Source organism: Furipterus horrens, unplaced genomic scaffold (assembly GCF_987537825.1).
Source record: "Furipterus horrens unplaced genomic scaffold, mFurHor1.1.pri manual_scaffold_9, whole genome shotgun sequence".
Lineage (NCBI taxonomy): Eukaryota > Metazoa > Chordata > Mammalia > Chiroptera > Furipteridae > Furipterus > Furipterus horrens.
The window spans coordinates 71,154,568-71,169,152 of record NW_028327179.1 but is presented as its reverse complement, the minus strand read 5'-3'; the positions used below and the strand labels follow the sequence as shown (position 1 = coordinate 71,169,152).

General features: G+C 35.1%; 1 protein-coding gene across 2 annotated transcripts in view; it reads right to left on the bottom strand.

Annotated features, from left to right (window-relative positions):
* Positions 1-14,585, bottom strand: part of MET (MET proto-oncogene, receptor tyrosine kinase) — a 173,152-nt gene that overhangs the window by 35,200 nt on the left and 123,367 nt on the right. For both annotated transcript variants that reach the window (XM_090287400.1, XM_090287399.1), the window contains exons 11-14: positions 11,697-11,915; positions 3,870-4,016; positions 1,963-2,119; positions 1,632-1,772 (exon numbers count right to left, since the gene is read on the bottom strand). In XM_090287400.1, the coding sequence (XP_090143526.1) occupies positions 1,632-1,772; positions 1,963-2,119; positions 3,870-4,016; positions 11,697-11,915 (664 nt within the window). The remainder of the gene's footprint in view (positions 1-1,631; positions 1,773-1,962; positions 2,120-3,869; positions 4,017-11,696; positions 11,916-14,585) is intronic.

Here is a 14,585-nt window from a genome sequence, read left to right as displayed (position 1 = left end):
AGTCCAAACAGGTGCATAAACCACTTAAACCATTAATGTGTGACTCTGGTGTAAAGCCACAGAGAATCCTAGGTCTGCATAAAAGACCAAAGAAGAGGCTGTTCCTAGGAGATCTATAGAGAAAAGCTTTATAGTTGACTCTTCATTAGGTGCTGGCTGTGCATTTTCTTTTTTTCTCTCTGGATGACCTTCTTTTGCCTATTTTACTTTTCCATGTCTCCAAGGAGCAGGTTCAGTGTAGGAAAGAGGATGGAACTCAAGCTTCTTACCAATGATGATAGAGATTTGGTGAGTAATGGAATTAAAAGAAGATTAAGCATTTTAAGAAAATTATTTGTGAATTTTAATGATCTTACTGTAGATTAGAGTTATTAAAGGTGACTGTAAGACAATAGAAGTTTAAATTTCAAAACTATAAGCTGGATTTGATTTATGTTGTTAAGTGCATGGATTTTTAAAAGGCAGATGGAGTCAGGTAGGCAAAGACAATATTTGTGTGTATCTCTATAGACCTAATAAAAACTTCAAAAATAAGAGGCAGTAAATGTTTAAAAAAAAGTTAAAATGTTAAGTGCCTCACTGCTCTTGCACTTGTTTGGAGGGTCAACTTGTAAGTTTTCCAGTATCCTCAACCATCTGTGACTCATTTTATTTGTCCAGTGGTAAATATTCAAACAGGGAAATCTCTGTATTTGACTCACGTTCTGTAACTTCTAAAGATAATGGAGCAGGTACAATCCAGACACTTTGATTTTACCAGATTTTAAATAAAACAATGTGAAATGTGCTGGTTAACCTGACCATTATTAGGCCTACTGTTCTGCAAGGTAGATGATGCTAATCCCTTCTTTTAAAATAGCATAAATGAAAGTTTTTATTGGCTAGGCCTCAAAATATATTGAAGTCCTGGAATGCTGTGGGTGAAAGGCTGTGTACTAACAGTTCACTGAGACCCCTTCAAAGGAGTACTAAAGGTGCAATTTAAATGTTTGAGGATCAACATTTGAAGGTAAGAAATGTAACAGTGCCAACATATATTTAAATAAATATAAATTTTGTATCTGAACTTTTCCTGGATTGTTCAAAAGAGCTTCACAATTTCTTACTTAACTTTGCACTGAGATGATAAACACCTTATTTTTGCTCAAATTATTTTATAATTAACCTTTTTGAGATAACAAATTGTCAGTTACAAAAACAGTTACAAGGGCATGTAAAGTGTAGCATAGGGAATATGGTCGATAATATTATATTGACTATATGGTGTCAGGAAAGTACAAGACTTATTGGAAGGATCACTTTGTAAGTTGTATAAATGTCTGATCACTATGCTGTACACCTAAAACTAATATAATATTGAATGTCAACAGGAATTGAAAAAGAAAAAATTAATCTTTTGTGAGAAAAAAGCTTAAAGACTCTAAATATCTAATATAATGTATAAGTGAGTTCCTATTAAAATAAGAGCCTTGAAATTCTGTGTCAAATTAAATACATCTTTGGCCAAAGAAGAGATAAATACTTCTTTTATATTTTTATAAAAATATAATATCAAACCCAAAAGTAAACAACGCCACAACCCAATGAGGTACATGTATAGGTATTTCTCAGAACAATAAACTGAAATATACCTTCTGGAAAAGTAGCTCGGTAGTCTACAGATTCATTTGAAACCATTTCTGTAGTTGGGCTTACACTTCGGGCACTTACAAGCCTATCCAAATGAGGAGTGTGTACTCTTGCATCATAGCGAACTAATTCGCTGCCCAGATCTTAAAACAGAGAGAGAGAAAGAGCTCGTTAAAAACTTGGTTATCATGGGTCCCAATAGACCTTGACTGAGTGACAAGGATTCATGGGTTTTACGGATTGCATATACAACAGTGCAATGAATCTACAAATTTTAACTGTGATGACTTTATTCTTAAGGTAGCCTCTTAAAATAAACAATTAAAAATGTACCTTTAATTTGCTTTCTCCTTTTCAGCCACAGGAAAAGCCCAAGTAATAATAAGAGTATTACTGATATTGTGACAACACCAACAATCAATGCTGTGAAATTCTGATCTGGTTGAACTATTACTTTTCCAAGGAGAGTTGAAGAAACTGCTTGCTTCCACTAAAAATGACAAAGAAAAGTCAGAATTCAGCTATTTTAGATCGCTATTAAATATACTACACAGGTTGAATCATAGTCTCTTTGAACCCTAAATACCACCTGGTCATTACTGTTCTATAAGTGGCATGATTGCCTTCAGAGTAATAAGACATTCCTCAATTTTGCTTCCATGTTTTAATAATTAGGGGCTACCAATCTCTGAAGTATATTTATATGATATTTAGCTATTTTTACTTATAATGATATTAGGGATAAAAAGATAAATAAAAAGCAGTCTTTGATCTTGAGAAATTAAGATATAAAAGGGGAGATAAACACATAAATAGATTATTATAATGCAATGTGATGTGTCCCATAGATGTATAAATAAATAGTAAAAACAACAACAACAACAACAGCAACAGATGATGGGACATTAGTTCTGTCCTAGAGGTTGGGGTAGAGGGCAAAGGATACTTACCATAAGAAATAAATGATCATTATTATGGGATAATAAAGTCTTAAAATACTTTGATATCAGTTTTGATACACAGAAGAAATCTTTGAGGTCCCTTTCAGCTCTAATATTGTATACTTTTTAGGATTTATGGTCTTTCTAAATTCCAAACTCAAACCTCAAAATTCAGCTTTAAATTTTCTAATTTTTTTTTGTAGTTTTCCACTTTTTAGAAGATTTCAGGGACCCTTTAAAAGGTACTCATTCTAGGATAAACAAAATGTGGTATAGCTTTACAATGGACTATTCAGCCTTGTATATCTATACAATGGAATATTCAGCCTTAAAAAGTAATGAAGTTCTGACACATGCTGTAACATGGATACACCTTGAAAACATGCTAATAAAATAAGCCAGACATAAGAGGACAAACATTGTATGAGTTTACTTATATGAAATATCTACATTAGGCAACTCCATAAAGACAGAAAGTAGAGTAGAGGTTACCAGGGCTGAGGAAGAGGAGGGAATGTGACAGTACTGCTTAATGGTTTCAGAGTTCTATTTGGGGTGATAAAAAAAGTTTTAGAATTAGATAGTGTGATGATTGCATGCACATTGTGGATGTAATTAATACCACTGAATTGTACACTAAAAATGGTTAAAATGGCAAATTTTGTCATATACATTTACAAGTTTAAAATATTAATAATGTAATATACCCCAAACCACTGAACTGTATATTTTAAATGTGTGAATTGTATGGTATGTGAGTTAATCTCAATAAAGCTCTTCAAGAAAAAAAAATGCAAAAAAAAAAAAATCACTCATTCTGGTTCAGGTTATCTGAGTTAACTGTCTACATGAAGAAGTTACTGTAAAATAGTTTAATTTCTATTTTATTTTGTCCAGTGCATACACATTCCTTTCCTCATGAGGTCCATGCATTTGAATTACTGTGGAAGACAGCAGTATGTTGGCTCTGGCCTCCTGGGGTGCTGGGAGGTAAGGGCAGAGGCAATCTTGGATGTGTCCTTATCCCTTCTAAGAATTAGAGCAGATTTTGGCAAGAGTGTGGCATGATGCAAAGGGAGTGTGGCTGGGAAGGACTTTTGAGATCTACCCTCTCAAGCCTGCGAAGGAGACGGTGAAACAAAAATTCACTATTTCTAAAATAACAACCAAAAATCCAAGCTGAGTTGATGAGCCAAAGCCAACACACAAATGAGCTTTAATGATTTATTTTAAGCTGGCAAGTGTCATAATTACGCTAGCATCTTTATTTACATCATGAGAGGAATGTAGGAATCCCACCTCTATATTTAGCTCACTGTTCAATTTCAGCAGGTCATTGGGGACCGTACATAAAATAGCTTCAGAATGCGAGTATATATTCTCACAGCTCTTATTTCCAACTTTTAACAGTTCACCTTTAACTGCTTCAGGGTCAATGTCATATCCCTGGAAGGAAAAAAAAAGAGGTTGTTAACACTTCACAGTTTTGCTGGAATGCTAACAATTGTGAGGGAATATAAATATACTGCAAACACAGGCCATGTTGTTTGCCAAGGCACATGATACTCAGTTTATGATATTCATTTTCATGGGAATTTGGATGGCTGAAAGAAAGTATGACCATTTCAGGGCACTAATTAGTCAGGAATCATAGCATATAGCTTTCCATCAAATTGGATTTTAGAGAAAAGGAAAGAGTTTTGGTTCACATGATTACATTGAATGAACTCTTACCCATAATCACCTTATTAATGTTTTCAGGGAGGCTTGATGGTTGGCAAAAATGAAGCAATTTAGAGTTAGCTATGCTGCCTAACACTGCCTAATGTAGTGAAACTCAGCTTTGGCTTCACTTTTATAATCACAATGAAAGCTTTATAAAATGCTGATGCCTAGGTCCCATCTCCAGAGACTGATTTAATTCACCTATGTTAATATATTCAATTTGGACAGTTTCTTTTCATCTTTTTGCACAGTTAAATCCTATACATAAATGAATTTATTTTTTAAAAAATTCCTATAAGATGCCATGTGACCCTTATTATGATTTGAGTTCATGGTTACATATTTTGAACAATTATATAGTTACATGGGGATTTAAAAATTTTTCAATTTGACATATTTGGTTAACTGAGGTTACCATTAGGCATTTATGAAATATTAATGCTTTGTTGAAGAAATCAATCATTAGCGTGGGAAAGAAGTTAAAATACAGGGATAATTTTTCATAGCAACAATTAATGAATACAGCTATTTATAAAAACACCATTACTTGGAGGAAAGATATATCAAAAACATTACTATTTTCCTTATATACAAAGAGCAGCCAGTAATAACTGCAGCACTGCTGCTCTGTTTTATATGACCTTTAATACTTAGCAAACTGCTTTTATGTTCATTGTCTCATATGAATCTTAATAGATTGGTAGGTCAGATATTATTCTGGGAGAAGAAGTTAGAAGAAGGTACTTCTTTCTAACATGAATCTGGAGTTTAAGAAAAGAAAAGATATAGACAAAGTCTATCCTTATAATATGTATGTACAGTATTTCCTCACTTATCGTAGGTATTACGTTTTAGACCCCCCTGCGATAGATGAAAATCCACGAAGTAGGAACCTTACATTTATTTTAGTATTTATATATAAGGCTTTATAAACCCTTCCCAGCCCCTTATTAACCTTTCCCACTCCCTTATTAACCTTTTCCATACTTTTATAAACACTACTTATGTTCTTAAACATATTCTATACTCTTAAATCTATGTAACTTTAACAACATATGTATACAATACTGCAAAATCTGGCGATATAGTGAAAAACACATGATAAATAATTAAATATAATATTAAAAGAAACCCCGCAATACAGTGAGGCCGCCATAAGGGAACCGTGATATAGAGAGGGACTACTGTATATGCCATTGAAGCAGGTCAGCCACACAGGGCAATTCAACATACAAGCACATAAATCTAGCGGGTCACTTGGGGCTTCAAATGACAACTTGTTGGTTAGGTCTGAGGAAGGCTAAGGCACTCACACATTGGAGGGAATTCAGAGAATGACAGAACAAGATTAAAGAGCTGGAGGACTTGATTTATGAGGGAATGAATAAAATGTGTCTTGCTTGCTTAGATAATAACAAAAGCTGGGGGGAGGGATGAACATACTGCATTTACATTTCCAATACTCCTTTCAGGCTCAGGACCTCTTTGGATGTTGCATAAAGGCTTCTCTATAAAACCACAGATCACACAGCCACACAACTGAACCCCTTTTCATTTGTTCCTTCGTAGGAACAAATGAAAAGCAGTGACATACATAAGATATTACTATTAGCTTTGTATGTTCAGTAATTATAAGTCTACAACCCAAGATATCACAAAAGTGATACTGGCAGCTAACTATTATGTAACAGAGGGGCCTGAATCAGAAAAAATAGAAATAGATAAAAGCTACTTTTATCATTGAAAATAAACATAGCTTTATAGAGCTGTGGGGAAAAGATATATGTTTAGAACTTTTATTATTTACTTTTTCATTATTTAATATTAAATATTAATAAATAGAAGAACATATTTACAAAATTAGGGGAGTTTTTAGTCATTGAAATGGCAATCTATGATTTTTTACAATAAAGCAACATAGAAGAAACTTTCTGGTCTTTAATCCCCTATACATAATTTGCAATTTAGAGGTATAATTATCTCATTTTATCCTGCAAAGACATCTTCCTAAGGTAGGTATTATTGTTATTCCTGCCTTACACATTGAAAAATAAGGTTCAAGAAAGGATTTGGTCATGAAGTGATTCAAATTCCATTTGATAAAAAATTTCCTTATTATTTATTGTGTGTTACACACATTCTTTTTACTGAGAATATAGATGAATAAGAGTTTCTTCCTCTCTCTGTAGCGTGATAATGAACACCTTTCTAAAGTGAAAACTACTCCCAATGTGTAATATTAGAATGCTCCTTGTTCCCTTTCCTCTCCATCTCTGGCCAGGTTTAACACATATTTCTATGTATGATTCAGGCCCAGGGACCCATGTCCAAGCTGAAGAGAGCAGGTGAGAGTGGAATTGGGTAGGATTTGAAAAATAGCATTATGACAGAAGAGGACTCACAAGTTTTCATACATCATGGTGCCACAAAATTGAGTCTGGGAAAGTCAGCTAAGGCTGTGAGGTGCCAGTTGGTAGCAGGACTCAGTCAGGCAACAGTACAGGTAGTTTGGCAGCAGAAAACTAGTGAGTTTATGGTGGTGCTTGGGGGACAGATTTGTAATTTATCCAGAGGATATGAGTCCTTTGGCTTAGGAAGCAGGCCGAAGAACCTTCAAAGAAAGCTTCAAAACCGAGACCACTGAATGTTAATAGGCATTTGGAGAAAAAGTTCCCACGTCATTTGAGAAAAGCTTGGCGAAAAAAATTAAACTGGTTTCTTCACAGGTGCTGCCTATGTGCCCTAAAGTTTTTTTTTTTTTTAACAGAATGTATATTAACATGTAAAGTATAGGGAAATACTAGTTTATGAGTACTGTCAGTAAGAATAAATCTTGATACTGGGCCAAATAACCTCTAAGAAAAGAATTCTTCTCCCCCATTCTGTCTGGAGATAGAACTGGCCTCACAATGTTTACGGTTTGGATTGGGCCTCTGGTTGCAGGTAAAGTCATCAGAGGGGGAAGAAGACAATCTATGGTTGGCTTTGGAGGGAGAAAAATATCGATGTGAGAGAGAAACATCAATTGAATGCCTCTCATACATGCTCCACCTGGGGACTGAACCTGCAACCTTGGCATGTGCCCTTACCTGGAATTGAACTGGCAACCTTTTGCTTTGCGGTGCAATGCCCAACCAATTGAGTCACCCAATGAGGGCTATGCTCCCTTCTGATGCCCAGATACTGACAAAGACCTCTTTCTGACCTCCCAACTTTTGTTCTTGTGTTGGCAATGTCATAGCCCAAGTATTTGCTCCCTGTCTTAGCTGATATTCCTGCCACCTGTTTCCTATTTTAGCTGACTTCACCAGGCTGGAATTGTGAAGCATCTCTAGTTCTCCAGAAAAAGATAAACCTACAGAGCAGTGTCAGGCAGTCCTTGTTCCATCATTAAATACTGTACTTCTCTAGTTCCACAAAGTATGCTCATACACAAAAAGTCATATAATAAGAATTGACTTTTAGATATTCAATAAGAATTGATTTTTAGATATTTGAAAAGAGTTTAGAGCTATTCCACTTAGAAAACTGTATAGATATCTATATACCACATGACAGAAAAGTCTATTATAAAAGATATTTTGGTATACACTAAATAGAAGTTAAAACGAAAAATATTGTAATTTAGTGGAAAAAAGACCAAATTTGGATACAGACACTTGAGTATGAGCCCTACTTAGTTCTGCTGTCTACGACCCTCCCCCAACCCTAGGTGACCCAAGATAAATCACCTAATCTTTTAAAACCTCTGTTTATTTATTTATAAATGGGGATAAGGGTCACTGACTTCCCAAACCTCACAGGTCCACATAAACCTCAGATGAAATAATGTATGTGAAAGTGTTAGCCAAAATCCCACACAATGGTGAGCTGCCTTTGACATAAACAGTGTGCCTTAATGTCTATTCCCAAAGAGAGGTCTACTTGCGATGATCACTGTCCACCACTGGTGCTGGCTGACTAAGCCTTGCTCATAAGCCTCCCACAACAATGGGGTTTTTCATATCTTATGAGGAGTGACTGACCCTTGGTCTCTATTATAGTCACTGGTTCCAAACATGGGTGACACTCTTTGTTATGGTGTAGTTATTGAGCCAACCGCTGACTGAGGCAGTTCGCAGCACCACGGCTGAAAACTACCATAATCTCTTTAGCCAAGGAATTCTTATATGCATGGTTGCTTGAGGAGCATGAACTCTTCCTGGCAATAAAAAGGAGTAAATCTCATTCTAAACACGTGATTCTCCCCACAGTGCTTTCACTGATGGAATACAAACATACTTCCCACTCATGTCTTGAATGGTAATTAAACAAGCACAACACGAAATAAAACAGTACCCTTTCTTTTAATTAAAAAGTGTCTGCTGCTTGTCCAGAACAGGGCTTTTCTTTTCTAATGCTTTGCTTTTCTTTGTTTCTTCCCTAAGAAAGGCAGAGATTTTAATATAATCAACTTCAGAGATTGGTAAAGGATTAAATTGCTGTCACACAAATACTCTTTTTTTTGAAGTATTTTTATTATGTTGTTCCAATAGTCCCAATTTTTTCCCCTTTGCTCCCCTCTGCCCAGTGCCCCTGTTTCCTCCAGCAATCCCACCCCCTTTGTTCATGTCCATGGGTCATGCATATAAGTTCTTTGACTTCACCCTTTCCTATATTATTAACTTCCCCCTGTCTATTTTGTACCAACCAATTATGCTGCTTAATCCCTGCACCATTCCCCATTTCTCCCCCTTCTCCCTCCCAGTTGATAACTGTCCAGATGACCCCTGTACCAATGCTTCTCTTCTTATTCTGGTTTTCTAAGTTGGATTTTGTTTTTATTTTTTAGATTCCGTTGTTGATAGTTGTGAGTTTGTTGTCATTTTAATGTTCAGAATCTTGATCTTCTTTTCCTTAAGTAAGTCCTTTTGACATTTCATATAATAATGGCTTGGTGATGATGAACTCCTTTAGTTTTACCTTGTCTGGGAAGCACTTTATCTGCCCTTCCATTCTAAATGATAGGTTTGCTGGATAGAGTAATCTTGGTTGTAAGTCCTTGCTTTTCATTACCTTGAATACTTCTTGCCAGCCCCTTCTTGCCTGCAATGTTTCTTTTGAGGAATCAGCTGTTAGTCTTATAGGCACCCCTTTGTAGGTAAATCTCTACTTTTCTCCTGCTGCTTTTAAGATTCACTCTTTATCTTTCACCTTTGGCATTTTAATTGTGATGTGTCTTGGTGTGGTCGTTTTTGGATATAGCTTGTTTTGGACTCTCTCTGTGGACATTCTAGGACTGTGGGGGCCTTTTAAATAAGTGGACTCTGAGAGACCGGCAGTTTCTTCCTCTGCCCCAAAGCCCACTGGTTTTCACAGTCAGAAGCAATGAGGCTTTATTTTCCCTGGCGCTGTGACGGTGAGCTGCACTATCTGGTCTGGTGCTGGGAGCGCTCCCCAGGTGTCCCTCCTGACTTTTAAAAATGTGTGACTCCGCTTTCTGCCGGTCTGTCTCTGCTGCTGCCGCCGCTGCTGCTGCTGCTGCTGCTGTTGACACCACTACACCGAGTCCTCTCCGCCCTAGCTCCACCCCTCCTACCTGTTTGGATGAGTATTTCTTCTTTATATCCTTGTTTGCTGGACTTCCATGCAGCTTGATTTTCTGGAACTTCTGGTTGTCTCTAGTTTTGAGGTAGTTGTATTCCTTCTTAGTTGTGGAGGGAGACACAGCGTGTCTGTCTAGGCCTCCAGCTTGGCCGCAAGTTCCCAAATACTTTCTTATACCTTATATTTCCTCTTACACTTAAGGAAAATGAAGTATGGTAAATGACTGAATCATGATACCAAAACAGTCCCCCTAAACTGTCCCCTTTCCCCTAGATTGCCTCTCTCACATGACAGGTGCTTTATACTTGTTAGAGAAAGGGGTCGTTCTATATATAATAAGCAAAAGAAGGAAGTTTTTTGTGCCTGTTTCCAGAGACACTTTGGGGCATGTTGGGAACAGCATTGAAAGGCTGAAGAAGATGTCAAGTCATATTTTTCTTGGTCCAACAGTTTTCTAGGACATTGAAAAATGGGTATTTAATTTATAGAAAAAGAAGTTTTCTCTATATAAGACTGTGCTTGGAAGGGTAGATAAAGAACTATTTATCTCTAACCCTCCCATCATAGACAAAGAGATAGAAAAATAGAGTTTATCTGGGCATAAAAATATTTGCAGATAAACTTTTGTTTTCACCAAGAAGAACCAAATGGAATCTTTCAAATGGCAAACACAGTAATTGTTGAAAGCAAAAGGTCACACTAGATTAGTTTTATTGAAAGAAAAGACAAGATAAAAGCTTTTTCTCTCTTTATAAAACTAATTAAAGAAGCAGATGAAAGAACTTTGCTGTGGTAAATACATCGTTCATTGAAGCAGGCTTCCATTTAATTTCATGCTGGGCTTGCTTAATTATTGTACAAAACACAAGTACAAGATTAGTAGATTTGTATGAGTGTGAACATACGTATAGGTTTGGCTGGAGATAAAATCTTGTTGAAAAAGAAGAAAAGTTTCAGTAGAAACATATTATTACTTATGAGAATTTATATTACTCCTAAACAAGGACTATCCTATTCGTGTTTGTTCCGATTTGCATTCAGGCTATCTTTTAGGGAAAAAATTCTAATGATCTAAAAACAATATATCTAAGGATAAATATTTTCATGTTTCTAGTGGAAGGCTATAAATAATTAAAGTCTTGATCATTTTGCCTGTTTTATTACTATTTGAAGTAAAAAAAATGACTGAATCAATGTAAAAGATCTGTATTCTAGTCACTATTTCATCATTTGTCAAACCACTTAACCTCTCTGGGCCTTAGAATTCTTTGTTTGCAACAGCCTGGGTTAGAAAAGATGATCTGTTGTTCTCCAATTAAATTATAGTTAGAGACTAATATATTCCTAAGGTAGAAGAAACCCAGCCCAATTTATAAATCAATTCAAAGATGACTACCTAGATGTAAAATTCCAAGTATTTCAGGGAAGTACAGGACTACAATAGATGCATTTATTCTCATGGCTCTTACCTTTTATGTTATAACGAGTTTGTTTAGGTATCCAGAAAAATACATACATAACATTGGCAGGATAATGCATCACAGGCAGGCTATTTAATGGATTTGTGTCCCACATTTGCTACTTTTTAATACATATACAAGAAATAGTTGTTAAATGCTTTCTTAAAAAGCAATCCATGATTATATACTTACCTTTTAGACCTATGCCAAAAATATTTGATTTTTTTGGAGCTTAGACATTTGGTGATGTAGTAAAAGATAATGACCAACCAAGTACAACAATTCTATTTACATAGCTATGTAGTCACATAAATGCTAGTTAATGATTTAAGAGGGCATTCTAAGCATTTCTTACCTTAATTTCCAGTACATTTTCATTGCCTATTGAAATCATTACTGGGTTTTCAAAAGGCTTAAACACAGGATTATATACATAAATGAGATCAAAGTATTTGGAATGGATCCCATCTAACATGAAAAAGGCTTTCGTTTTCAGGGGGAGTTGCAGATTCAGCTGTTGTAGTGAAGGAGTTGTACAGCAGATTATCTCTGAATTAGAGCGATGTTGACATGCCTATAAGTAAGACACAATCATCCACTGTAAACAGAATATGGTTTGAAAACATCAATTGCAACTTTCACATTTTATGGTTTCAATCAATTAAAAAATACATTTTTTGAAAAAAATCAGCATTTCACTTTCTGACATTGAAGAACACATTCCTGGAAACACGAGATGCAAAATTTTCTAAACAATGAAATCTTCAATGAAACACAGAGCTTCACTTCCTCAGAATAAGTTTTGTTGATCTACCTGAAATTGGCTCACCTTTCATCACTTTATTTTTCTTAAGAAGACAGGACAGTCTCCTGGAAGAAATATTTTCTCATTTTGAAACAGCTATGGCAGAGTGGAAGCTGAACTCTGTGCAGTTAGAAGTCCTTATTCAAGTCTGAGCTTTAAATAGTGAGAATCAGGACCAAACCCTTACTTGGAAACTCAGTTTCCTCATTTAGGAAGTAAGATTAAAATGTCATTAACAATGTGTGATACTACATGGCAAAATGCTTTGTCAACTGCCAAGCACCATACGGTTCACATTATAATTAACTATGTTGTTAGGTCATTTTTCTAGTGTGTCTTAAGATTATCAATTACTGAGTGCCAGGTTCTGTGCAAAATACTTTCAAGGTTGGTCTCATTTAATTCTCACAACAATCCTAAGAGATAGGTGTTCTGATCACCCACATTTTACAGATGAACTTTTAGGGCTTACATCATCAGACAGGTCACTCAGGTCTGAGTGGCAGAGTAAGGAACAAATTCAAAATTGACTGTCTTAACTTCCATGCTATACGTACTGCTTCTTGCTCACTCTATAGTCTATGTTGGTAAATCTTTTCTTATGCTATTTACAAAGGCTTTGTGGTTATTATTTCATGCCCCTTCATCTCTCATTTCAAATATTCCCCTTTGGAATTCTGATTAATGGAAGTTTGGGAAATGTGGTTTCCTCTTGATTGTGCTTAGACTAAACCAGCAACACAAGTGCCACATTTAAGGTAAAATGGTTGTATTTATTTTTCCCAAAGGAAAAGACAAACAAACAACAACATCCTTTAGATTTCCTTTTCTTTGACAAGTAGGGTTAGAGATAAAACAATTACTTATGCCCACAACAGAAAAAAAACTCAGGATATACATAAAAAGCACAAACAAAATTAGGTATTTGACACTTTCTTTTAAAAAATTATCCTACATTTAAAGTATATGCTGTAAGCAGATAAAACAGATAAATACAATATAAATAAAATCATTTAATTTTATATCAAATTCATATTATAATGCTGAAAGAAATTGATTTCTATCATCCTGAAAAATATAAATGAACAATTGTACTGCTATCACAATAATTCTCTATGTAATAACAATAAATTTGAAAACTACAATAAGCTGCTGGCTTTTGAGACATAATGTACATTAATAAATTAATATACATCTTGTTGAGGTGATTATTTTAATTATTTTTATTTTTTATTGAATTTATTGGGGTGACATTGGTGAACAGAATTATACAGGTTTCAGGTATACAATTCTATAATACATCATCTGTATACTGTATTGTGTGAGCATTACCCCAAGTCAAGTAGTATTTTATTTTTAAAGATTAGAGTTTATTGGACTTAAAGTTATTGTGGCTGGGTCAATATATGTAAATCATACCTGACCAAGAGTTTTTATTTGTTAAATAATAAATGGGTTCAATTAATCATGGTCAACTTCAAATTCTACAAGCAGCAGGGATCATGGAAAGAATATGTCTCTTTAGGAAGTAGTTTTTATATACAACAGTCAAACAGACTCATGGAATTTTTTATTCTTGTTCAATTCTAATGCACAGTTCTATTGTACTAGTATTATAATATGATTGGGGATAAAACAATAGAAGTTTACATTTCTAGATATATAAACAGATAGAATTTTTATCTTCCACCATTGTTTGAACTTTCCTTGGGACATGCTACTCTTATGTCACACAGGTTTTAAATAAATATTTGGTTACAAATAAGAGAGGAAAGCTAAGAGGACTTCTATCTGTTGTTATAATTCTGATGAGAGAGAAAGAAAAAAATTAGCCATATTTTAATAATAGGCTTGATGTAAATTAGATAAACTAATGATTTCTCAGATTTATACTTTAAAAAGTCAAATGTTAACACCAAAGAAGGTTACTGTTACCCTTATTTGGATAATAATGGTATACTTGGTTGTGGAGAATTGGTGTCCTTTAAATTAACAGCAGCAGTATTCTAACTTTGTTTGTGGCTGTGTGTGAGGATTGGTTTCGAAGCTCTCTACTTCATACAGTGACTCCCTGGAGTACAATCTCTCAGGAATATGATAAGAATCTAATAATACTCTTTAGAGGTGATGCAATGTGGCTGATTGAGAAGGTCAAGAAAATCTCACTTGAGGTGATCTTATTGTTTGGTGTCTTGGCTTGACATTTTTAGCCCCAAATTGGTTTTTGTAATTAAAGAACATTGTGGCCTTAGTTGTCAAGAAATATTGGGTGAGTAATCTGAAAGAAAGTGCTATGATTCAGTCTACCACCTGCTCAATCAAGATGCTGCTTGACAGGGGCCTCTGAGAACTTTCATTCTAAGAGAATGCACAAGCCCAACTCGTCGTCGGCAGCCGTCCGTCTCGAGAGACGATGGTGTAGCTTCTTAAGAGTCTATC